This window comes from Arachis duranensis, chromosome 3 (assembly GCF_000817695.3).
Source record: "Arachis duranensis cultivar V14167 chromosome 3, aradu.V14167.gnm2.J7QH, whole genome shotgun sequence".
NCBI lineage: Eukaryota > Viridiplantae > Streptophyta > Magnoliopsida > Fabales > Fabaceae > Arachis > Arachis duranensis.
The window spans coordinates 111,508,958-111,535,528 of record NC_029774.3 but is presented as its reverse complement, the minus strand read 5'-3'; the positions used below and the strand labels follow the sequence as shown (position 1 = coordinate 111,535,528).

The following is a 26,571-nucleotide window of genomic DNA, read 5'->3' as shown; positions in this document are numbered from 1 at the left end:
CAGATAGAGATAGATGAAATGATATATCCATAAGACGAAGTGTAAATAATGATTCGAACATGATCGCTGATACCGCCACGTGTAGTGTTTTACAACTGCCACTTGCTTCCTTATCCACGTGGATTGCTCAGTGCCCTCCACGCATCACCTTAAAGAGTCATGACATCTCATGCTTTGTAAGAGTAATCTTTCGGCAATAGAAAAGTAATTTAATACTGCCCAACTAAAATTTGGATCTACACAATTTACTAAAAACTCATATTATAAATTTTCTTTATGTAATTTCTTAGATAATTAAAAATAGTAGAAAAATTTTTGTCTTATAATTACTTATAAAATAATTTATAGAATTCTTAAAGCTAAAAATTATATCAATAAATTTTAGGGTAAAACACTTTCATAAATCAAAGGAAAATAAATTTTACGAAAATTCTCAAATCAAAATTCCTTAAGTGCATGTACCAAAGCATATTTTTATATAAATCAAATTAATTCAATTCGATTTAGGCATTGATTAAATTCAAATTATTAGGAATAAGAATAAATCGAATTGACATGATTTCAATATTTCATTTAGTATTATAAAAATTTATAATGTACTCTTATTAACCCATGTATAATAAAAAATTTCAAACTTTATAAAATATAATTTTTTTCACGTAACCAATTTTAATTTGGGAGATTCGCGTAAAATTCATTTTTCTTTGATTTATGGAGGTGTTTTATCCAAATTTTACAATAATAATTATAATAAAAACTGATTTAACAATAAATATTTTATATATATTGAATTATTTATTTTAAAAATATTTGAATTTATAAATTTTATTTTATGTACAATCACATAAAGATGTAATTTTTGTATTTTTACAGTATAATTTAAAATGAATAAACAAAGTTTGTCATATGTAGTTTATTTAGCTAATTTTTTTAGTATTATTGTTGTCTATTGTATTTGATTAATTGTATATATAGTATAGTCACACAAAAAAATTATATATATAGTACTAAATAAATTTATAAAGCAAATACGCATATTAATCTATTTGTTGAATAATGATATTCTATGATATAATTTTAATATTATTGTGCCAAAATTAAAAATGACTGAAGAAATTTTTGACTATTTATGCGAGAGATTGTGAGATTAATAAAATAATACTAATAAGAGTATAGTTGATTATACACATAAATAAATCACAATAATATGTAATTTGAATATTTATAAATAAAAATTATTGTTATTGTTATTTTAATATAGATGTTAATTGTATTTGGATGTTATTTTATAATTAAAATGCTTAATGATACTTAATAAATTCAATTAATTAAAAATATTAAATAATAAATATATTTTTTGTAAAAAAATTGTAACATATAAAAAAATTTTCTATTGATTGTTATCTATTTAAAATAGTTGACATGGCTCAATAATAAAAAACTGTTTTAATAATTATCACCTATTTAAAATAATTGATATGTTACAATAAAAAATAATTATATGACATAAATTTATTTCATAATAATTTAATATCAATTTTTGTATAGAAATCACTTAAATAAAGATGTTTAAAATGTGTTTTTTTAAAGATATTTTTAATAATTAAAATTTAATATATATAATTGAGTAAACCGTATTATTTTTGTTAAAATGAGGTCAGAAAAATTAATTTGACCGAAAAAATGGTGAATCAAATTTTAAATCAGCCTACATTAATATTGTTGTGTGATTTTTCATTATTTATTTTATAAGTGGGGTCAAAAGAAAATATGAGAGAGAAATTATTCAAAGGTGGAGATTACACTTTACCTTCTAAAGCGAAAATTCAAAATTTAAAAGATTTAAATTCATATATATAGTATTTTAGTCATTTTATATAATAAGGGTATTGTAGTTATTTTCTATAAAAAAATAATATTAATTTAAACTAGTTCAATATTTGATTCACTATTTTTTGGATCAAATTAATTTATCTGACTTAATTTTAACAAAAATGATATGATTTAATCGATTATATATGTATTAAATTGTAATTATTAAAAACATCTTAAAAAAAGTTTTAGACGTGTTTTATGAGGCACCCTTTTTGTATAATCAAGATAAACAGTAAAAATGGAAAACAAGCATAGATCAGACAGAGCATAAGACTTTAATTTTACCCTTCTTAGTTCCGTTTAATATGGGACATTCTCGTCTTATTTCTTTTTATTGCGTTGATGTTAATTTGGATATCACAAAGAATCAATCTGTGTGTCGAAATTTGAAGAACATTACAGAGAAAAACAGGCATCTCTATGAGGATGAAAGAGAAACAGAAACAGTGTTGAGTGAGATACGAAGAGGATTTCCACCTCCCTCCTCAAACAAAACCAAAACATTTCCGCTGTCCTTAAGGAACGACCGCGGCACGTGGTACCTGTTACCATATATCGTAACACACACAAGCCATTATTCTTATTATTTGATGAACAACTAAGGTTAATAAAAAAGTAAGTAACTTACAGTGTTTGAGAAGGTTGGTCATTGAAATCATGGAATGAGACCCAATAGCGACCAATGCTTTGTCCATTCACCCAAGCTTCGCCTTTTCCCATTGACTCGAGGTTCAGTGCAACTGCCTCATCTCCCTCAGGTGAATCAAATACATTCTACATGCAGTTTATTGTATCTCTTTAATTACTATTCATCAATAATTTCTCTCTGCAACAAACACTTTCCAATTCAGGTTTACAGTACCTTGTACCAAACGAGTGTCTGATTAGTAGGGTTGTCCCCTAGTTCACACCATTCATTAGAATCGCTATTCTGTACTTCATATATTTCTAACTTCTCCCCCAGTAATCCTACCTGTAATGCACAACAAGAGACCCATCATGAAAATAATGCCACTTTATACTTCTCAATAACTCAACAAAAGTATAAACAACCTGATATCCCCATGTAGCATTGGTCAAGTCATGGGACTCTTCGCTACACCGAATTTCCACTGTGGTTAAACCAGCAAACCTTCTTTCAAGAAATGCCCCTGAATCCTTTTCAATAATTTAAAAAGGGACAAAAAAAAGGGTACTTTAATTTTGTTATGAAAGATAATAAGGAATATCATATATAAAGTCCATTTTAGAAACATTACCGGGAGTCCAACCATAACGCTGAGAATAGAAATATTGTGTGTCCCTTCATTTAGTTCAACGGGGACCTCTAAGATGAAAGACTTGTCATTGTGATTTCCATGAGCCCCTCCTATACCAACCAACCATACATAACGCTGAGTTATTTGAAATTCTTTTGTGAAGGGTTCAAATTAATGATTCAATAATTACTTACCTATGTATGTATCGTCCACAAAAGCATGGGCAACATGAGCAGCAGACTTAAGATGAAGTATTGCTTCACTGCAAGGCGAATTTTGTTCAAACCTGTTCATAAATTTAACTGTTTTCGTCATTGGATTGCTCCATTATAATAGTAAGGAATAACATGATATATATGTTTGATAAATTAGAGAATATTTTGTTGGGGATCTAAACAACTAACCTTAGAGTATACCAAAGGTAATCCGTATTGTCTTTGGTTAGGTTCATATGCTCGAGTAGTGAGTCTGATATTAAGCAAGTGTCATCAAAGTTTTGGATGACATCTTGAAATTGATCCCATTTGTCAGCAGAGCTGAAGGTTTGTACTGGATTTATTACTCTTGTGTTGCTGTTAGTATTTACCTGTGCATGAATTCATATTAAAGATACTGATCAAATAAACACAACCATTTTATTTAGTATATGTTGTAAGTTATATAAAATCACTAAATATCTTATTAATTAGTCTTCTATTAATTGTGATGGAGTAGTTCATACTTACAGTTGCAGTATTGAAAGTGACATTTTGGCAATCTGGTAGGATACTTATTGATTTTTGTGGCAATTCGTATGATCTGTTTTGGAATTGAACAGTAACTTTATTCACACTGTCATTATTTACAAGGAAAGCAACACATCCTCCGTCTTCTTCTTCTTCTTCAAAAACATAACCCTGGTTGAATTGAAACCGAATAAAATCAATGGAATATATGGGGATTGAATTATATTGGTGAAAAATAAACCTGATGTGATAGATGGTAGTCACCTCCTGCAGTTCACCTAAGGTGAAATTCTTCTGCATCCCTTGCAGTAAGGTGGTAGAACAAGATTTAATTGCAGCATGCATCTCCTTAAGATGGCCCCACTTGGGTTGTCTTAATAGACCTATTGGGGGGTGGGGGGGACAAATTTATTAGAAGGCCGTATAAACTCTTCAAGGGAATAATTAATTAATGTTGTAATAATACTAATTACCATATTCATCAAGTGGAGCTTGATCATAATAAGATGTTATAACATAGGCTGAGCTTGATCTCCCAAAATTAGTTCCTCCATGGTACTAATAAGTTTTCAAACAATGCAATAACTAACGTAACCAATTACACAGAACAAAGTTGAATATATTAGTATATATGAGTAATTACCATATAGTAGTTGACATAGCTTCCATTTTTTCTTGCAATAAAAAGAGTGACATGGAATGCAATATCTTCTGCAGACCTTATGTACGGCTTACCACCATAAACTTGATAGCTTCAAGAGAAAAATAAATAACATGACAGGAGAAAATTAAATTAAAGAAAACAGTAGTTAATATTTTGCTTAATATAAAATAAGTAGTGCTAGTTAGTTGAGTGAGGTAACCTACAAAGAAGTCCAATTTTCTGTCCAGAGTGCGGGCTTATTGGGGGAATTCGGTCCAGTAAAGGTTTCGCCACATCTCATTCCATTACATGCATTAATCTTAATATGTAATACATGGTAGAAGCTAAGTAGGATTAATAATTATATCCTAAGTAAGTAAGTAAATAATTAATATAAATGTGACTAACCAGTGGATCAGGAGCGTCGGTTTGCTTGCACATAACCCAAGGTACGCCAGTTTGGAGGGAGGCAGCCATATCAGCAGCCCAACTAACATACCTGCTTCCTTCTTCTCCAAATGAATGTTCTATGTTTTGATATTCGTTCTCAATCTAATACGTTCTTTTATCATTATAATTTCCATTAATTAATCAAGTGTTGTTGGCTTGTTGGGAGATTCGTTCATACCTGCGATAATATAATTGGACCTCCTTGAGAAGCATATAAGCCCTCTGATTGCATCATGCTCACTATTTTCGTCGTAAAATTTTGCATGTACGCCTAAACATACATAAATATATCAATTATTTCAAACACCTACCATAAATATGGAAAAAGAAAATTAAATAACATAATGTGATCATAACAAAAAAATTAGACAAAGTTAAAGTGCGACGTGACCTTGAACGGTTCATTGTCGGTTCGGTAAACAATGTCAGGAACATCATGTAACCAAAATGGGAATCCCCTACATACCCCAAGTTCAATTCAGTTCAGGATATGATGATGATAATAAGTATTTCTTAACCAGCTTTGTTGGTTTCATAAAATAAATAATAAAAAAATAATAAATTAAAGTCTCATTAAAATTTATTATTTTTAACCCTCATTCTTAGTTATCAATTTAATTTCTTTAATTTAGTACTCTAATAATATATTTTTAACCTATATTTTTAAATATTAATGATTAATAATCGATTAAAAACAATAATTCTACTGGCTTTATAGTATTTCTCGTAGTAATACGATGTTGTCTTGCATCCAGCTAGAAAGAAAGAGTGAGAAGGGAAATTACCCGTATGTCCATTCACTTTCGATGTAAGGTCCAATTCTGAGGCACACATATAGCCCTTGAGCTTCAATCTCCTTTATAAATCTCACTAAATCGTATCTGCCGCTGAAATCATACTGTCCTATGTATGTATTTTTATTTATTTATTCATTTCATCCACGTTACTAGCTTTTACATTAAAATACGTATATACGTACGTATACGTACCTGGCCGGGTTGGGGTTCATGGATATTCCAAAATACATAGGTTTGAATAACGTCCAGCCCTCCTTCTTTTGCTTTCGCTATCAAATCTGGCCACATCTATAACCAAATTTAAACCTCATATATATTATATTAAATATCCACCAATTAGAATAAAAATCATTTTAAAAAAATTTGGTTGATATTACTTGAAAAATAACTGGTTGTACTTGACAAATTATTAATGTTAATATCCTGAATCTTAGTTTTTCTTTTGTCCTTTTTTTCACAAGTGAACAAATTGACTTTAATGGCACCTTCGTCCACATCTCATCACTAAAAAGACAATTTTTTGTGGTTTATGTTTCACTATGTTTGTTGGTTTTGATGTCATGCAAGAAAATAAATATGTATAAGTGCCCCTCGTAGTATATATTGCTGTTTTATTTTGGAAAATTCACTTTGTCTTTTTCATACCAATGTTTAGTTTAAAAACTCAGAATTATTTATCTTTAAGATCACTTTCCTAAGGCTAAATAGTAGCTCAGTAGTTAAGATGGTGGAAAAGAATTAAAAAGAAAAGTAAAATTAAAATGTTTGTTTGGATGTGTAAAGCCTTGTCATGTGATTGATACCTTAGATTCCGTCCTTAATATACTAATATTTCTTTTTTAATTTTAGAATAATATTGCATGGTTCTAGACATTAAAAACTAATAATAATAGCTATATATAATGATTTTCTTTCTCTTGTATTTTCCTAATTATTCCCTCCACACATGACATACCCGGAAGGTTGAAAAAATAATAATCATAATTATAGCTTTCATAGTTTGAATTTTGAATTTAATTATAGTATTAGGTGGCAGCTACAGCTGTGTTTTTGGTGTTGGTGAAAAACAGTCAAGTTGCAACAGTGATTACTACAAACTAGTTGAGTAACAGTGAATTAGTTTAATTTACAAAGATTCCAGACACAAGCTAGTGTCCAAAAGAATGCAGCTTTTGGATTGGGTCAACCAACAATGCAAGCAAGCTAGCTAGCTAATTAATAAGTTAGATTAATATATATAATGCCAGTTTCATATTTCAAATAATAGATTTGAAAACAATATAATGTACCCTCAAACATATCATTAATGGAAGAAGATGAAAACAAGAAGAAAGATAATGAATAAATATAATGCAGCTGAACTGTGTGAGAAGAATGGCATTACATGAACATAGATACCTGAGGAGTGCTGCGGGGATAGTGAATGGAACCAGAGAAGAGAATTTTCCTATGGCCACCAATGATAAGAGATCTTCCATCATAAGTCACCTCTGCATCTTCATTATTTCCTCTCGTGACTCCTATTATGACCATTAATAATATCATAAATAAACACACATGAACCCAGTAGCTTCCCATCTATACATACAATCACTCTATCTATCTCTCCTTAATTCTTTCTGAAATATTTAGGTGCACTTGTGCATATATATTACATTCACATAGCAAGCTAGCAAATTAAACCAGTATTGTTATGGTAAAGGAGGGAAGTGGCAGCAAGAAAAAGAAAGTGAGGACTTTAGGGACATGTGGGAACCACAATTCACAATTGTGAGAGAAAGAAGGTAACAAAGCTGTTGCATGTGCAACCCAAACCGGATTCACTGCCCTTATTATACTCTTATCAACGGGTATGTCACTAGCGAATAAGGAAATGACACTTCACACTACATACACCACCAATACTTGAAATATATGCACCACCATTACCTCATCTTCCATAAATCGGAAGCCATTTTTTATATATATATATATTAAAATATTTTAATGTTTATTTAGATATAATTTTAATAACTTCTTCTCAATTTTTTTGTAAATATTAGAAATAAAAATTAGTGGTTCATGTTTATATCCTGTCCTACAACTTAGTCAAACTTAAAATAAGTAAGGCCCAATTAATAGATATTGGCTAGATTGACACCTACCCAACCTCATAGAGATCGGACACTGGTGCGGAATTTACAATCACAAACTAACTTGTAAGTGCACTGGGTCATACCAAGTAGTACCTCAAGTGAATGAGGGTCAATCCCACGAGAACTGGTGGATAAAGTAATAATGGTTGATTAATTTACTTAGTTAGACAAGTAGAAAATGGTGTTTTAAGAGTTCAAAAGCATTAACAGTAATTTCAGAATATCAAAAACAAGCAGTAAACAAGTTGGGAAAACAATATGGAAAAGGCAGTTAAGACTTCAGAGTTATCTATTTTTCAGATTGACTTTTCTTATTGATTTATTTTAATCATGCAAGATTCAATTCCTGGCAAACTATATGTGACTAGACCCTAATTCCTTAGACCTTTCTAGTCTCCTCTAACTTTCATCAACCGCCAATTCCTTGGTCAATTAATTCCAATTAGGGGGTGAAATTTAATTCTAGTTATTATGCCACAAAAATCCTAATTATCCAAATATAAGAGGATTATATGTCACGTATCCCATTAATTTCAGATAATTAGAATTTACGAGAAATTGTTTTCAAGCTGTTGTTCAAGTAAAGAGCTTTTCCAAGTTATACAAGAACTCAATTAGAAAGAGGGTCATAGTTCCGTTCTATCCAAATTCATAAGATAAAGAACGAAAACAATTATTGAATTATAAATCAGGATATGAATTAAAATAGAAAAATAATAAAATCAATCTATACAAATAGACAGAGCTCCTAACCTTGACAGTGGAGGTTTAGTTGCTCATGGTTTAGAGAGGAAAACTAGGATTCAGGTAAACTGTAATTTACATTATCAAAAATCGAACCCCCAAAAGAGAAGTTTCTTTTCTCTTTTATATCTAATCCTAATAATTTTAAATTATAATTTTTAAAACTAAATAATATCTTTTCCTATTTAAAAATTAAAGTTTAATTAGAATTTAATTAAAGCAATCAGTGTTTTCTGCATTTTCTGCACGTGGCGCATGTCACGCGTACGCGTCATTGGTCTTCTTCACGTGTCACGCGTACGCGTCAAGTACGTGCACGCGTCGCTGTGCACATCTCCAAATCACATGCACGCGTCAGGTACGCGCACACGTTGCTCCTCGCTGGTCATCTCCTTTAATTCTTGTACTCCTTCCATTTGTGTAGGTTTGAGTGCAGAGATGTCAGGATTGACAGCATCACTCACCTTCTTCTCTTTTTCTGCAAAACCTCTATTAAATCCAGCTGAATGCTACCTAAAATAAATAGAATTGCACAAGACTCAAAGTAGCATCCATAGTGGCTAAAGGATAATTAATTCTTGATTAAACTCAACAAATTAAATACAAATTCACTAGGAAAAGATAGGAAAGATGCTCACGCATCAGAAACGACGACGTTATCCTAGTCCTACTTGTCCGAATCAGTAACTAACTTCTACAATCTCTCCTATTCATCTAGAAAGGAGATCTCAACAATTTTTTTACTAAAAGAGAGTAACCAACCCACCACCAAAAGTGGAACTACTCAAAAGGTGGTTATTGACTTTATATCTACAGTTATAAATATCCTAATACCCTCAGGTATACTTCGAACCCAATCTACTAAAGACATGCTTAAAACCCTTGCTAACTTAAGTTTCGGAGTCCTTCGCAGTTACCATTCTCACCTCCTCACGAGATATTCGGACGGCGATATCGTGACACCAGTAGACGTTAATCGCTGCCCTAAAGGTGTCTGGACCTTGCGTTCAGACCCAAAAATAACTCAATTTCAGGTAACCTTCAAAACATTGGCGCCGTTGTCGAGAACCTAGAAGTCTACACCCAACCATGATCACCTCAAAGATGCATAGTCATACGGCATCTGAATCTGACCCAACACATCACAATGAAGATCGGGTGCTCATGATACCTTCGTGACAAGATAAAATAGACGGCCATAATGGAGAGGGGACTTCACGGAACCCTCAACCCAGAAGGATAAACTAGGAGGTCCACCAACCGAGGACATGATAAACCAGAATCCGAAAGAGCTCATGGGTCTAGTACTTGGACACCATGAAGGGTTGGAACAACTCGAGTAGGAGCTAGAGCGACAACGAGAATCTAAAAGAGCCCTAAGAAGAGAGGTATGACGACGAACAGAATTAGATGAAAAGCTTTTGAAGCTGGAATCCGACCTCAAGGATAAGAGAACTATCTGAGGTTATTAGGAAGAAACTCCTCTGACAGGTGAAGACCCCTTTATAGAAGAAATCATGCGGGCTAAAGTTCCTAGAAACTTTAAGAGCCTAGACATGGATCTCTATGATGGAACCACCGATCCAAAACATCATCTGAGTAATTTCAAAAGCCGCATGTACTTGACAGACGCGTCGGATGTAACTCGTTGTAACGTTTTTTCGAATACATTAACCAAGGCGGCCATGAAATAGTTTGATAATTTACTACCTAGATCGGTCGCGTGCTTCGATGATTTGGGAAGAAGCTTACTTACCTAGTTTTTCATTAAAAAAGATAAGGTCAAGCATGCGCCAACTCTCTTAGGAGTAAAGCAAAAAGTCAAAAAATCTCTAAGAATTTACATGAAAAGATTCAACAAAGCATGTTTGAAAATCTAGAACTTACCTACCAAAGCAGTCATCATGGGATTGGTCAATGGCCTCAAGAAATGACCTTTCTCTCAATCAATATCCAAAAGACATCCGACCTCTTTATATGAGGTGCAAGAATAGGCCGAAAAGTACATTAAAATGGAAGAAACTGCTCGTTTAAGGGAATCGACCTCGAGACAATACAACCAACATCCGGCTGGAGACAAAGAAAATAGCCAAAGAAAAAAGAAGAGTATAGCTCAGACAAAATTCGACGATGCCATAACTACACCCTATTTGTGAGTATCCCTTGTTGATGTGTACAGGAGATCTGTCGTACAAAAAATATTTCACCTCCCAGGCTGATAAAAAATAAAAAAGGTTGAAGTCGGTCAAAATACTGTGAATACCACAAAATCTACGACCATTCCACCTAAGGGTTAGGGTTAGTGTTAGAGTTAGGGATAGGGTTAGGGTTAGGGATAGGGTTAGGGTTTAGGGTTAGGATTAGGGTTAGTGTTAGTGTTAGCATTTAGGATTAGGATTAGGGTTAGAATTAGCATTTAGGGTTAGGGTTAGGTTTAGGGTTAACATTTAGGGTTAGAGTAAGTGTTAGGGTTAGGGTTAGGATAAGGGTTAGGATTAGGATTAGGGTTAGCATTTAGGGTTAGGATTAAGGTTAGGGTTAGCATTTAGAGTTAGGGTTAGGGTTACAGTTAGGGTTAGAGTTAGGGTTAGGATTAAGGGTATCATTTAGGGTTAGGGTTATGGTTAGCATTTAGGGTTATGGTTAGGGTTAGGGTTAACATTTAGGGTTAGGGTTATAGTTAGGGTTAGGTTTAAGGTTACGATTAGGGTTAGAGTTAGGGATAAGGTTAAGGTTAGAGTTAGCATTTCGGGTTAGGGTTAGCCTTTAGGGTTATGATTTGGGTTAGTATTTAGCGTTAGGGTTAGAGTTAGGGTTAGGGTTATTATTTATGGTTAGGGTTAAGGTTAGGGTTGGAGTTAGGATTAGGGTTAGAGTTAGACTTAGAGGTAAGATTAGGATTAGCATTTAGGGTTAGGGTTAGGGTTAAAAAAGTGATTGAGAAATTGGCTAGAAAAAGTCGGTTGGATATGTACTTGGCAAACAGGTCAAATGATCAAGGCAAAAAAAAATGAAAAAGACAAAGCTCGTCGTGACTGACCACCACGAAGTCCTAAGAGGCATATCCACATGATTGCTGGGAGATTTGCAGGAGGAGGAGTGACAAAATTCTCCTGTAAGAGACATTTAAAAAAAGTCTACCAGATTGGTGACGAAACTGAGATGCTTGACTTTCCCATCATCACCTTTACAAAAAAGGACGCCCAAGGGATAATATGTAAAACTCAACTAAATAATAAATAAATAATTAATTAATTAATTAATTATGGGAAAAAAAGATTAAAAATAAAAAATTTATAATTTGAAAATTTACTGGTGAAAATTTAGCTTAGAAAAAAAATTAAAGCGCAAAAATATAATTAATTGTGAAAAAACGCGTACTGGAGTTAAAATTTAACAGTACTGGCTTAAATATGTTCGACATTGCGTGTGAGAGAACTAAAACTGTAAAAATGATGAGAAGTATATTTAGAATAAAAATTTGGACACTCATTTTAAAAAATTTTGGCTCAAGATAGGGCCAACGGACAAAAATTTAAGAAGCTGCGACAGCGACGTGCTATGGCGACGGGCTCATAGCGACTGCGACCAGCAAAGACGTTGCAATGACTAGTCCATGAAAGAAGAAGAACTTACATACAGATTCACAAACCAAAATGTGATAGTGAAAGAGAGAGAGAGAGAGAGCGAGAGAGAGAGAGAGAGAGCGAGAGAGAGAGAGAGAGAGAGAGAGAGAGAGGAACCATGGCCTGGCTTCACCATTCATTTAAACTTTCAAATCCACATAATTCACAAACCGTAGCTCCAATCGACGACCCGTTTGCACTTACGCATTCGTCTCGACTTCTTCTTCATTTCTACCTAACTATCGTGGTAAGAAATTTCAAAAATTTTGGCCCAAAACTTAGCCAAGTCCAAAATAAGTAAAGCCCAATCAGTAGATATTGGTTGGATCGACACCTACCCGACCTCATCGACGTCGGACGCAACGATGTTATCATAGTTCTACTTGTCTGAATTAGTAACTAACTCCTACAATCTTTCCTTTTCATCTAGAAAGGAGATCTCAACAACCTCCCTACCAAAAGAGAGTAACCAACCCACTACTAAAAGTGGGACTACTCGAAAGGTAGTTATTGACTTTACATCTACAATTATAAATACCTTGACACTCTCAGGTATACTTCGAATCCAATCTACTAAAAACTTGCTTAAATCTCTTACTAACTTAAGTATTGAAGTTTCTTGCAGGTATCTCCTCCACCTCCTCACAAGTAGGGAGGTGAAAACAGGCCAGGTTAGGCGAGACTTTACTCTTAACAGGCCGGGCCTGTCATCTAGTTAATTGGCCTGAGTCTGGCCTAGAACGTGCTATAGGCTTTTTTTAAAGTACTAAACCCGGTCTGTTATTCAGCTTGGTCTAGCCTAAAGCCTGTTAAGAAGCTTGATAATTTTTTTATAAAAATAAAAACATTAATTTATATATGTAATTATGTGTTAACAGACCCAGACAGGCCTGACAAGCCAATAAGACTAATTAGTGAGCTTAGTTCTGGTCTATTAACATATTAAAGTTTTTATAAGTAATCGAACCTATGTCTATTTTATAACAGGTCAGATCAGGCCAAGCTAAACACAGGCCAGACTGCAGACCCCTAGCAAGCTGTCTGACTTTTTTTCACCCCTACTCACGAGGAACTTAGATAATGACATTGTGGTACCTGCCCCAAAAATATCTAGACCTTGTGTTCAAGCCAAAAAACAACCCAGTTACAGATAACCCTTACAACAGTTACTATTGCAGAGATGCATTGCGAATTTAAAGAATAAAATGTTGTCTAGTTTTTTCAGTCAGCATATAGTCTGTAATCCTATTTTTCATTTTATAAACAAATCTCCCCTTTTTATTGGGTTCCTTTTTTTTTTTTTGGTCGGTGGATTGGACAACCCCCAATCCTAGGTACCCCAACGGATTGGACAACCCCCAATCCTAGGTACACAATACACACCCACACACTCCTCACATACTTACCAATTTTTTTCTCTTCGGATGCAGCTGATAGGACTCGAACCCGAGACCTTTGAGGTGGGGAGGGGGCGAAATGCCGTGTGAGCTATGGCTCATTGGCCCCTTTTTATTGGGTTCCAAGTGAATATTTTAGTTTTAGTTGGGCCTAAGTGAATCCTTATAAGTGCTTTTTGTACAGAAGTGTTAAATAAAAAATCTATTGGTTAGAAATATCAAATAAACGTAAACAAGCATTTGCTGAAATATGTAAACATATGGACCAACTCAAAAGTCTAGAGGCTGTTAGGACCCCGACCCATTTAGAAGATCAAATAAAAAAAGAAAAGATGAGACCCATAAACAAGGGGCGAAACTTGTCATACGTGGGTCCCCAATTTGACACAGGGAACCGAAGTCAATGATGGCAGCTAGTGCGATTGGTGGAGAACCTTCCCCGAAGGTGCCATTTTAACTAAGCAACAAAATGTTCATTTCTCTCCGACCTATTGGTTCTCTCTTCTAGTTCAAAAAGATTCACACTTGACATGACATTTCTTAACCACGTTCATTAAACTGTATTTCTTTCTAAAATAAAACAATAATTTATGTATTAGGCCATTTACTAATACGGCGGCTAGAATTATAATAATATATATGGAGCAGAACTCAACGGTACTAGCTAGTAGTAGTTAACTTGGTGGCCAAGCATAGAGGTAGTTGCCATATTATACTACTAGTATCAAGAAACACAAAATTCAAAGACCGAGGGAGATGGATATGGAATCCTTTCAAGATCATTCATAATAAGCAGACAGATTCTAGCATGAGCGTTTGTTATCTATTTTTAAGTCAATATAAATAGTTTGTTACCTAAAATTCCTATATGTAATGAGTGTTCATACTTCACACTTGAATCTTGATCACTAACGCACGTACTTACGGAGACTAATTATATATTATAAGGTAATATTGCTTGACAAAATTATTTCAAAATAATAAATTATTCTAGTAAAAAACTTTCAATTCGTGCAAGTCAAAGGAGTTTCAGAGATAATTTGATACAAGGTGGGCCAATTGGAAAAGGAAAATAATGACAGTATCCTTGACCATAGATGGATAAAATACAGGATTTGTTAATTGAATTCAAACCAAGGGGAAGAAATGTCATGTCTTACCTCAACCGTTGTTGGACCCACCCAAAATGTTTGCCCAAAGGCCTAGCTTAGAGAAACAATCCTTAAGGTAACATCCAGGCAGCTTCCTCCCAAGACCAATGTCCTTGTCCATACTGCTAAGTCACACATCACGTCACACCACATGAACTTAGGTTTTGCAGATCCATGCATCATGCATGTTGATGTTACTACTGTTTGTGGATCAATTTTCTTTTTCTAATCACACGCACTAGTATATAGGTTAAGAATGTTCTCGCGTCATAAAGTTCGCGGCTAAGAATATACCAAAGATATGGCATGCACGCTTAACCTTTTATTAGTGTGAGCTTTAATATGTCCAATGTCTTTGACCAAGTAATTCCTATGCTATTAAAAGCTTTTAATACAGAGGAAATTTGTAGGAAGAGTTAAAAATTAATATTAATTCTTAAAAACTTAAAAATACCCTTAATATCAATTCCTTAGTTTAATATTTTATTGTAAATCATATTACCTAATTAAAAGTATAGCGGTATTGGCTAGTTGAAGACACCACCACATACATAAGTAATGGACAATGGTCAAACCATTAATAATAGTGAAGGTTGAAGAAGAGGGACTTTGGCAATATAAATAAATAATCATAAGAGGAGGAATATTATTTCTTTGAGGGAGGGACAAAAACAAAAAGAAATTAGGTGGAGACATGGAGGGAACAGGATTGAATCATTTTGGGCAATATAGAAGGAAATTCAACAAGGTGACATGGCTAACCCCTGTAATAAGTGACCGCTGCCGCAACACTACACTACAATACAATACAAGTAATGAGTTCAATCTTCAATCTCCATTTCAATTTTGTGTATTTTGAAGAGTCAAATGTTATAGTACAGGCGGCGTGACATGACTGGTTAGGAGAAGGGTGCAGGTTGGAGAGCACCCAGAATCCACATGATTTACAGTCAACTTGACTTAACCCTTTTCTTTTGCTGATCTAAGCAGTGACAGAATCACTATCCCTGCTTCCAAGTTGCAAGTTCCAAGTGCCAAATGCACACGTGTCAATTTAATTAACCCTCCCTATATAGACCTCAGCTTCTCCAAGCCTCTCTCTCACGTTCCAACTTCTAAGTTCTAAGTCGCAAACAAGAAGAAAAAAAGAAAGGAAGAGGCCGCAATGAAGAGTGAATTGGAATTACCACCTGGATTCAGGTTCCACCCCACTGATGAGGAGCTTGTGAATCACTACTTGTGCAAGAAATGTGCTTCACAGTCAATTGCTGTTCCTATCATCAAGGAGATCGATTTGTACAAGTTTGATCCATGGCACCTTCCAGGTACACTACTTTATTTCTCAAGGGGAAACAAAGACAAAAACAAAAAATAAGTACTGAATTCTTTTTCTATCTAAATAAATGTACAGAGATGGCTCTATACGGCGAGAAAGAGTGGTATTTCTTCTCTCCCAGGGACCGCAAATATCCGAACGGATCACGCCCAAACCGGGCTGCGGGTACAGGGTACTGGAAGGCCACAGGTGCCGATAAGCCCATTGGAAAGCCCAAGGCCCTGGCCATCAAGAAGGCACTGGTGTTTTACGCTGGCAAAGCCCCCAAAGGAGTGAAAACCAATTGGATCATGCATGAATATAGACTCGCTAATGTTGACAGATCCGCAGGCAACAAGAAAAATAACTTAAGGGTATGTCGTGCTCTATGCACCTTAATTTCAATCTCACAACATTTTAAATTTGGTAAAAAATATAATGATTGGGAATTATTGCAGCTTGATGATTGGGTGCTATGCCGAATTTACAACAAGAAAGGAAAGATTGAGAAATACAACCATCTTGGGGCGGCGGATCACAAATCAGCATCTTCGTCGGAGGAGAATGAGAGGAAGCCGGAGGTGAAGGAGCGATTGCATATGGATACGTCGTCGGATTCGGTGGTATCGGCGGATGTGACGTGGGAGAGTAGGGAGGTGCAGAGCGAGCCAAAGTGGAATGACCTGCTTGACCAAGTCTTTGATTTCCAGTTAGGCAGTTTCGTTGATTTCTCATCGGCTGGAGATGACCCTTTTGCCCCCCAGCTCTCTCCTTGGCATCAGGACACGTTCATCACATTTTAATTCATTCTTTCCAACACAACAAGAAAAACTAAGATTGTTTAGTTTAGCCACCATGACTCATTTGGATTTAACTCGGGAACCAAGGACGATGAGATCATATATGTAAAAATAAATAAGAAAAATAATCTCACCAATGCCACCTAGTTTGTTTTCATGTTACCATTGTTGGAGTGTTAAGCATCTACTCCTGTGGAAAATTCTTCCTACCATTTTTTAAAATATATGTTATTATTTAATTCAACATATTCAAGGAATGATTTCGTTTATTCATGTCTGTTTTTCTTTAATTTTTTTTAAAATAAAAACAACTTTGGTTAATCGATTCTATAACTCAGTACTAGATTATTGATGTAAAAGGAAATGGTGGCAAAGCGAGCACGAGCAACACGTACACAAGGAAAAGTTTCTAACGTTGAAGAAAGATTTTGATTTAGCAAACATGCAACGTATGAAACAATGTGCAAGAAATGCACCTCCCATTCCTATGAGCAATAACCCTTGTCCAGTCCATCCTATTAAGTACATTTCAATTCCATTCCTTCTTATTCAGGTTCTAAAAACCCAGTTGTCCAACTCATCGAACCACTACGTTTAGAAGTTAACAATGCAAAAGTTCAATTGAAGTTAAACCAAATATAATATTGAGAAATATTAAGAGGGTTTTTTTTATCAATTAGTTAATATTTTAGATCAATATTTTTTTTTATACCGCAAAAATTTACATACAATTCATGTGAGATGATATTTGATGATAATTTAGTCAAAAATCATTTAACGATTATAAGCTATCAACTTCATATAAAAATAATAATACGTAATTTTTTTATATTTTTATACTATTAGAATTTAAAATTTAGCGTTACTCAAATTTTGACAAAAATGATAATTTTATTATTTTAAACCAATAAATACTAAAACCTGTACGATTAGTTTGCTTTTTTTTATCAATTCTTTTAATTTTTTTGTTACAAAGAACTCACAAGAAGTTTTACTCTCAATTAGACTGATCTAGCGGCTACTTTGGTCCATATTTTAGAAGCATATTTTTCATTCCATTTATCCCATATGTATTCATTTTTTTAGAAATATCTCTTATATTAATAGAAAATAATATTAGAAAATTTCTATAAAAAATTAAAAGTATAAAACAATATAAGTATGATTTTGGTTTCTATGATTTAGGTTGAAATAGTCATTGGAGAGAGAGAGGGAGAGAGAGAGAGTAGAAATATCTCTTATATTAATAGAAAATAATTTTAGAAAATTTTCATAAAAAATTAAAAGTATAAAACAATATAAGTATGATTTTGGTCTCTAAGAGTAATTAGATAATTAATATTGCCCAAATTAGGTTCTGAAAATTTAGAATGAGAATTTGAGGATTTAAATATGATTTTTGGACTCAGTGGATTTTTCTGAGTCAGAAAATGTATTTTCGACGAAAAACTGCAAATCGGCGGTCGAACCGATTCAAGTCTGCCCGGTAATGTGCGAGAAAAAGTGAAAACAGACAAAAACCTTAGAAAAATATTAAAAGTAAAATACCGGACATTAATTTTAAAAGTTTGGCCCAAAGTTGGGTCAAACGGGCTAAAAAAGCTAACGGGTTGGACCGAGCTCAAGTTGGGCCAAAGTCCAACATATAAATAGGTCCATTAACGAACCCTTCAACTCATTAAACACATTCAAGAGAGGGGGAGCAGCTGAAGTGAGAAGAGAGTGAGGGTTTCCAAAAATCACTATTCACCTACAACTTCAATTCGCCATATCTCGAGCTACAGTGTTCCGATTTGCGTGCCGTCAGTGGCTACCCAAAACTCTTGTCGAGCCCGTCACTTCCAGCTAAGCCTTGTGATAAGTTTCTCGAGATTCTTGTCCAGTTTCCAACCCTAAGAATTTCGAGTTTTTGGATTTTGGATTAAGTAAAATTTTATGATTTTGAGTGTTTAGGTACACTCTAACCCTTGATTAGCATTGGATTTTGACTTCCAAAACTGTTGGGTAAGGTAAGAGGTCTTGAACTCTTGTGAAATTTTAATTATGATGAGCTCTAGGTTGATTAGTTATGATTTGTGTGTTTATAGCTTGATTATTGTGAGTTTGGAAGCCTATGGAATTGATTTGATGCTTGTTGGAGTTGATTGGTGGGTTGCTTGTGGTTGGAAGCTTAATTGCACTCAATTTTTGGGTTTTTGGCATATTGGAAATCAGTCAATGTTTGGTTTCGATTTCCTCTATGTAGTATATAATATTTCTGGACACTTAGATTAGAGACCTATAGGATAGGTTTGGATTGATATGGCTGTTGATGTTGGTTGGTTGATGATGTATGATGAATTGATATTATTAATGTTGTTAAATAATGAGGTTGAGGTATAATGTATGATGGATTTGAATGAATGTATATTGTTGATTGTTGATATAAAGCATGAATGAGAATTGATGATGAAGATTGATGGTGATAGAATGATGATTAGTGAATGTGTTGGTTGAGGTTTGATTATAGTGTTATATATTTGATGTTTGATGGTTGAGAATGAAGTAATGTGAAGGAAAATTTGGTATGAATGGTGGAATGTGACATAAAGGGTGAGTTATAATGTACATTAGAGTTTGGAAGGGCTTTGGTTTGAATTTGGTTGAGGATTGTGGAAAATTGAGATTTTGTGAACTTTTGGTAAAATGGAAATTTTGGTGAACTTCCATGAATCATATCTTGAACTACCATGCTTGAAATTCAATGTATTTTATATCAAATGAAAGAAAATTGAATAAGCTTTAAATCAGTTTAAATTTTGTGGAAATTCGAATATGGTAGAAAAAGATATGATTGTGAAAATTTTGGTGTCAAAATCTGAAATTCTGCAATGTTACAGAATTTTGTGATTTCTGGTTTATGTGCGCATGCACAGCCTTGTACGCATGCACACCCCGTGAATTTTAAAACCTGTGCGCACGCACACACGGGGACATGGCTTCTGATGAGGGCGCTAACACGCCCTGTGCGCACACATAACCAATGGAGTTTTACAACCTGTGCGCTCGCACAGCCCTGTGCGCATGCACACGTTAAGAAGGGCATTCTGTTGACGGCGCTAGCACACCTTGTGCGCACACACATCTCTATGCGTATGCACGCTTTTTGAAAATCTCCTTGGACGTGCGCACGCACACCCCTGTGCGTACGCACATGCCCTGTTTTTCAAACTAACTTCTTGTTTTCAATTATTTCACATTCCCAACAAACTTGTACACTTCTGAAACACCATTTTAAGATTTTTTTGCTTAAATTTGAGTATCAAAACATGGGGAAGGTCCTAGAAGATTTAAATTGGTATTATTTTGAAAAGTTAGAGAATAGAGGCCTAGATTTCTGGTGTACTGAGGATGGACCTGGTGGGATGAGAATGAAGAATGATATCTGAATTGAGAAATTGATGAACTAATGAATTCAGAATAGAAATGTTGAATTGATAGTGGTTGAGATGAGTCAAGGACTCGGAATGAAATGATGGATCTATGATATACTGAAAATGTTTTCTGAAAACCACTAAATTATTGTTTTATACTAAATGTGTTGAGACGCTATGCGCCCAGCAGGGACGGCGGTTGGATCCCTCCTGTCGAGGTAGCGGCGGCAGCGTAAGGGCGGTGGTTCGTCCCGCTTGCGTTGAGATGTGAGGTCTATCACACGAGTATCCCGCTCACACCCCTTCAGATCAATAGAGTGTGCAGGCACAAAATCCTGGACGGTGTTCCGAGCACCATATCTCGGGGGTTCCCAATGATAATTCCGAAGGGCGACATCTCCATGGAGATGTGTCGGGTTGGCAGTTGAACCAACAATGTGATATCACGGCCAATAGGACAGGCATTCATCATGTGCATCTTCTGTCTGTTTGTTTGCTTTGTTGACTTATAATTGCTTGCCTAATTGTATAACATGTCTAATTGTATACTTGAATTTCTTGATATATATGCCTATACTTTTGTTTTACTTGCATTGTAAATAATTGTGCTTTCTACTGGGATTAAGGAGGTTCGGAAGGCGGCGGCGATGGGATCGCATGGAGGGTAGGTTGGTGAAGGCTGTGGGACAGCGAAGATCTGTTAGACTAGAAAATTCCTTAAGTTAGATTGCCCCATAAATTATGTTAAGATTTTAAGTTATGTTAAGGTTTTAAGTTATGTTATGGTTTTAATTGATGTTTTACTATTTTAGTGATGCCTTAAGCTTAAATCTTGTGATGGATATGAAGTTATAGGATTACCTTTGGCGTTCCGAAGTCTTATATCTTACATCACTGGGCACTGTTACCATACTGAGAACCTCCGGTTCTCATACCATATTTTTGTTGTTGTTTTTCATATGCAAGTCGCAACCTCGGTAGGTTGCTTTGGTGGTGACAGAGCGGAGGATCTCTATCTGTTTTGGAGTCTTTTTGCTTATTTTGTATTTATCTCTCATCTTTTGTATTTACTTTTGCCTAGAGGCTTATCTTTGAGAGATAAACTTGTATAAGCTGTTTTTAAACTTCAAATTTTTGTATGGTCTGTATATAGCTAGCCGGCTTAAACTCCGCGAGTCGTGGCTAGATCATTACATTATTATACTTTTATCTTTTGTTATATTATACCTATATCTTGTACATTAAGCTTGTAGCTTCGTAAGTACGCTCTGCGCTTTTCAAATCCTGTTTTGAGCTATATCCTTCATCGGGCTTCTAGATTATATCAAATCTTTTCATATATTATATGTGTGAGCTTGCGGTTCATCCTCGTGAGCCTGAGGGATGGACCGATTATGCTTCATTACATACTCTGGGTCATTTTTCTTTCATGCTATTTAGGTTATCTTCTTGATATTTCATAGCATGCTTGTTTGTGAGTTCCTTTTTAGGATAATTAAAGCACTAGGATTTTGATATTGAGACTGATCACCTTGATATCGATTGTTTGGTGTAGACATGACCCTGAATGGCTACTTGTGGACGAGATCGTACTCGTACTCGAAGAGAGAATGAGAGTAAACCGTCGACATACAATCACGCTGAACTCGTGGTGGCGATGACTAACTTGTCTAACACGATTCAAGCAGGCACTGCTATTGCTGCTCATGCTTTTTGGCGGATAAGGCAATCAGTAGGAAGCGAAAAAGAAGAAGGTGCTGAGGACAGCTTAGTTGGTGTTCCGAGAACTCTAGCTGCATTTCTGAAAGTTGACCCACCAATTTTCAATGGATCGACAAACCCTATTGAAGCAGACAACTGGTTTAAAGCTGTGGAGTATGCGTTACAGACTCAACATGTCCCAAATAATCAGTTCGTGAAATATGCGGCTTATCAATTAGTGGGAGAAGCTCAGCATTGGTGGCAAGAAGAGTGTCGATTCCTGCAACTACAGAATATGGATATTCCATGGGAGATTTTCAGACTATTTACTATAAGAAGTATTTTCCTGAGTCAGTGAGGGAGGCCAGAGAGTTAGAGCTTATGCAGTTGAAGCAAGGTTCAATGCTTGTGGCCGAGTATATGAGTAAGTTCAAGGAGCTCTGTAGGTTCTCAAGGGTATGTCAAGGAGCCCCTGAGTCCTATGAGGGTTGGAAGTGTAAAAAGTATCAAGTAGGGCTGAGGGAAGATATCATGCGCGTTGTGGCACTATTTGAGATTAAGTGATTTTCGAAATTGGTGAACGAGGCAAGATTCGTGGAGGATTGCATTGAGAAGATGACTTTGACGGGAGATACTCGTGGGGGTAACAATAGCAGAGGTTGTGGAAAGTATTTTCCCCCAAGAGGCCAGATCTTCAAAAGGGGCGGACATGCCACTCATCATTCTTATGGTCAAGGAAACTTCCGAAGAAACAACAATGCCCAGTTTCACCTGGCGAAAGGAGATGGTCGATGCTATACTTGTGGGGTGTTTGGACATATTGCCAGGGATTGCCGTCGTAGGAAAAACCAGGATGCGAGTCAGAACCAACAGTAAAGCCGTGTATTCACTCTAAACGCCATATGTGGGAGCCTGAGATAAGAAGTAGGTGTATAACTGGTTATAAAGCTTTAACCGTATTGTGCAATATTGAGACAATCCGTTTATTTATAGCTTATAATAATAAGGATGGGGGTTAGAGACTAAAGGTGTCAAACTTAGTATTAATTTTAGGACCAAGCTCACTTGTATCGCGTAAATTATTGCCGCCAGAACTGATAGAACTTAGGAACATTTTTTTGTTGGTGTGAGCAAATAATCCAATTCTTAAAAACTAAAGAGTTAGAGTAACGCTACGGAACCATGGTGATCTTAATGACGGTGTGAAGTCTTATACGAGTGAAGGCACCAATACATCCTTGCGAATCGACCTATCTTTCCCTTGTAAATTGTATTAGAGATCTTTATTTCGGAATCCCTTTCGGTGAATAAACTGAGCCTTGCTAAATCCTATTCCTTGCTTGCGCATATCCTCGCGAACCTTGTATTCCTTGACATGAGCCTAAATCCGTTTTGACCCAATCAAGTGTGAGGGAGATTACTGTTAAGATAACTTATCAGCAGAAACATATTATGATTCGATGTGCCTTATTGTTTCTTCTAAGGATTCGTAATTTGGAATCCCTTTCTTGAGGTGCACTCTAATTTTCTTTTAGTGCACTTTCTTATTTTCTACAACCTTGTCTGATCACAACATAATGTATCTTTTCAAATTTCTTATGAATACCATTCAAAATTGTTTGCTTTCTTTCAAGCTTGATATTCCTTTGGATAGCTTGAGCTCATTTCGACATCACATGCAATTCTTAGACACAACCATCAATATTTTAGTTTCCTAGGATACAACTCATGAACACGAAAAATGAAACCAGTGAGCGTGTGACCTTACGAGGAGTTGTGAAGCTTCGAATTTTGCAAATGGCGTTAACGATGACTGAGTTGACACACAAAGATGCCCATTGATACGCTTTATAGGAAATCTTGGAGTGCGTTCAGATGTTGATTGGTTTATACGCATAGATTGGGTGGTTAATATAACGTTGGTACATAGTGAGTTATCGAATGCAGAGGTAAGTAGAGAAAGAGAAAAATAAGTGAGAATAAATTTAAGCTTGAATATTTGGCTGAGTTTAACATTTGATTTTAGTTATGATAAGTAGAAATCATTAGTTGTTTAGTAGGGCTAAGGGAGGTTAACTTGTTTACATTGGTGAAATTATAAATAAATTGGGTAATTAGATGCGAAATAAATGGTGTGGTGGAATTGTGGACCTTGGAATTTTGTCAAATGAGTAAGAATAGAATATTTTAGGTGTTTGAAATGATTGAGTGTGTTATGAGTGGATGGCAGTGAAGTTGTAGTTAGTAGAAGAACTGTTGCTAGGCTTTGAAGATGTTGAATGATCGGAAATTGATGAACATTGTAATTGGAGCTATGAGAAATTGTTTACGATTGAGAATTTGATGAGACTTTGAATTAGGCATAGAGATGCTATAAGGCCCTAAGTTAGGAATCAGTCTTAGGATGATGCATGACTTGATTGGATATTTGGATTAGTTAGTTAATTAGTGGCTAAGAATCAGAGTGGCGCAATGGAAGCTTGTGGAATGCAATAGTACATGATAGTTGTGAGTAGAGGTCATAGGATGATGACTAAACATATCTTAGGGTTGAATACTTGAATAGTTAGCAGGTTAATGTAAGTAAGGATCCTTAAGAAACTAAGTTTGATTATGGTTGTAAGGTTATAATGATTTAGGATAGGTTGTGAAAATGAGGGTAGGTGACTAATTTGGAATTGGATAGCACGTGAGTGCAATTGTTGGGTTTGAAAGGTAAGAATTATGATATTTGATTATGATGACTTTGGGCTTAGATTGAAATAGGAACTGATTTATTTGAAAGATAGGTTTAGAGAGCATTGAATTGAAATGCTAATGTTGTATTGAGGTTGATTGAAGAGAGCTAAGTGTGAGAAGGACAGGAACGATATAGGCTTGAATTCAGTTAAAATATGGAGTTGTAAACAAGAATAAAAGATGAAAATAGGGATTGAGCTGACATGGAGGAAAGAAACGATGAATGGTAAGAGGTAGGTTTAAGTTGAGGGAACGTTTAAGGATGATGATGGGTAAGCCAAATTTTGAGGAAAAATTTTCTTATTAGCTAGGGAGAATGTAAGAATCGTGACTAATTAACCGTTTAATTAGATAATTAATATTGCCCAAATTAGGTTTCAAAAATTTAGAATGAGAATTTGAGGATTTAAATATGATTTTTGGACTCAGTAGATTTTTCTGAGTTAGAAAATGTATTTTCGGCGAAAAATCGAGAAAAACCGCAAACCAGTTCAAGTCTGCCCGGTACTTTGCAAGAAAAAGTGAAAACAGTAAAAAAAACCTTAGAAAAATATTAGAAGTCGAAAAGCGGGCGATAATTTTAAAAGTTTGACCCAAAGTTAGGCCAAACGGGCTAAAAACGCTAACGAGTCGGACCGCGCCCAAGTTGGGCCCAAACCCAACATATAAATAGGTCCATTAATGAACCCTTCAGCTCATTAAATGTGTTCAAGAGAGGGGGAGCAACTGAAGTGAGAAGAGAGTGAGGGTTTCCAAAATCACTATTCACCTACAACTTCATTCGCGATATCTCGAGTTACGGTGCGCTAATTCGCGTGCCGTCAGCGGCTACACGAATCTCTCGCCAAGTCCGTCACTTCTAGCTAAGCCTTGTGGTAAGTTTCTTGAGATTCTCTGTCCAATTTCCTGCCCTAAGAATTTCGAGTTTTTGGGTTTTGGATTAAGTAAAAGTTTATGATTTTGAGTGTTTAGGTACACTCTAACGCTTGATTAGCATTGGATTTTGGCTTCCAAAACTGTTGGGTAAGGTAAGAGGGCTTTAACTCATGAGATTTTAATTATGATGAGCCCTAGGTTTATTAGTTATGATTTGTGTGTTTATAGCTTGATTATTGTGAGTTTGGAAGCCTTTGGAATTGATTTGATGCTTGTTGGAGTTGATTGGTTGCTTGCTTGTGGTTGGAAGCTTAATTGTACTCAATTTTTGGGTTTTTGGCATATCGGGAATCGGCCAAGGTATAGTTTCAATTTTCTGGACACTTAGGCTAGAGACCCATAGGATAGGTTTGGATTGATATGGTTGGTGATGTTGGTTGGTTGATGATGTATGATGAATTGATATTATTAATGTTGTTAAATAATGACGTTGAGGTACAATGTACGATGGATTTAAATGAATGCATATTGTTGATTATTGATATAAAGCATGAATGAGAATTGATGATGAAGATTGATAGTGATAGAATGATGATTGGTGAATGTGTTGGTGGAGGTTTGATTATGGTGTTATATATTTGATGTTTGATGGTTGAGAAAGAAGTAATGTGAAGGAAAATTTGGTATGAATGGTGGAATGTGACATAAAGGGTGAGTTATAATGTACATTGAAGTTTGGAAGGGCTTTGGTTTGAATTTGGTTAAAGATTGTGGAAAATTGAGATTTTGTGAACTTTTGGTAAAATGAAAATTTTGGTGAACTTCCATGAATCATATCTTGAACTACCATGCTTGAAATTCAATGTATTTTATATCAAATGAAAGGAAATTGAATAAGTTTTAAAATGGTTTAAATTTTGTGGAA

At 35.0% G+C, this 26,571-nt stretch overlaps 3 protein-coding genes across 4 annotated transcripts; 2 read left to right on the top strand and 1 right to left on the bottom strand.

Annotated features, from left to right (window-relative positions):
- Positions 1 to 2,163: 2,163 nt before the first annotated feature.
- On the bottom strand, positions 2,164 to 7,552 carry LOC107480202 (beta-galactosidase 6). 2 transcript variants are annotated; one of them, XM_016100349.3, is made up of 18 exons: positions 7,148 to 7,552; positions 5,942 to 6,037; positions 5,738 to 5,850; positions 5,344 to 5,410; positions 5,131 to 5,223; positions 4,911 to 5,054; positions 4,727 to 4,821; positions 4,503 to 4,611; positions 4,333 to 4,417; positions 4,124 to 4,242; positions 3,860 to 4,030; positions 3,539 to 3,720; positions 3,329 to 3,420; positions 3,135 to 3,244; positions 2,929 to 3,033; positions 2,738 to 2,848; positions 2,504 to 2,649; positions 2,164 to 2,417 (listed from the first exon to the last, which is right to left on the bottom strand). In XM_016100349.3, the coding sequence occupies exons 1-18, from the start codon at positions 7,325 to 7,327 to the stop codon at positions 2,294 to 2,296; spliced, it is 2,142 nt and encodes a 713-aa protein (XP_015955835.1). In that variant the 5' UTR covers positions 7,328 to 7,552; the 3' UTR covers positions 2,164 to 2,293. The 2 variants fall into 2 exon arrangements, with proteins under 2 accessions (XP_015955835.1, XP_052114199.1); XM_052258239.1 differs by lacking the exons at positions 5,344 to 5,410; positions 5,738 to 5,850; positions 5,942 to 6,037.
- An 8,343-nt stretch (positions 7,553 to 15,895) lies between these two features.
- LOC107480201 (protein ATAF2) lies at positions 15,896 to 17,190 on the top strand. The gene is made up of 3 exons (XM_016100348.3): positions 15,896 to 16,127; positions 16,214 to 16,491; positions 16,576 to 17,190. The coding sequence occupies exons 1-3, from the start codon at positions 15,968 to 15,970 to the stop codon at positions 16,918 to 16,920; spliced, it is 783 nt and encodes a 260-aa protein (XP_015955834.1). The 5' UTR covers positions 15,896 to 15,967; the 3' UTR covers positions 16,921 to 17,190.
- A 4,707-nt stretch (positions 17,191 to 21,897) lies between these two features.
- LOC107480166 (uncharacterized) lies at positions 21,898 to 22,595 on the top strand. The gene is made up of 2 exons (XM_016100310.1): positions 21,898 to 22,205; positions 22,271 to 22,595. Exons 1-2 carry the CDS (start codon positions 21,898 to 21,900, stop codon positions 22,593 to 22,595), a joined length of 633 nt encoding a protein of 210 aa, XP_015955796.1.
- The last annotated feature ends 3,976 nt before the right edge of the window (positions 22,596 to 26,571 follow it).

Bases quoted from the DNA above. Each gene is read 5' to 3' on its own strand.
- LOC107480166 (XM_016100310.1), top strand. From the start codon at position 21,898: ATGGCTACTTGTGGACGAGATCGTACTCGTACTCGAAGAGAGAATGAG. The intron at 22,206-22,270 runs GTATGCGTTACA...CTTATCAATTAG, and splicing joins AACTGGTTTAAAGCTGTGGA to TGGGAGAAGCTCAGCATTGG.
- LOC107480201 (XM_016100348.3), top strand. From the start codon at position 15,968: ATGAAGAGTGAATTGGAATTACCACCTGGATTCAGGTTCCACCCCACT. The intron at 16,128-16,213 runs GTACACTACTTT...ATAAATGTACAG, and splicing joins TGATCCATGGCACCTTCCAG to AGATGGCTCTATACGGCGAG. The intron at 16,492-16,575 runs GTATGTCGTGCT...GAATTATTGCAG, and splicing joins ACAAGAAAAATAACTTAAGG to CTTGATGATTGGGTGCTATG.
- LOC107480202 (XM_016100349.3), bottom strand. From the start codon at position 7,327: ATGGGAAGCTACTGGGTTCATGTGTGTTTATTTATGATATTATTAATG. The intron at 5,055-5,130 runs GTATGAACGAAT...AGAACGTATTAG, and splicing joins GTCCAATTATATTATCGCAG to ATTGAGAACGAATATCAAAA. The intron at 3,721-3,859 runs GTAAGTATGAAC...ATTCATGCACAG, and splicing joins TCACTTTCAATACTGCAACT to GTAAATACTAACAGCAACAC.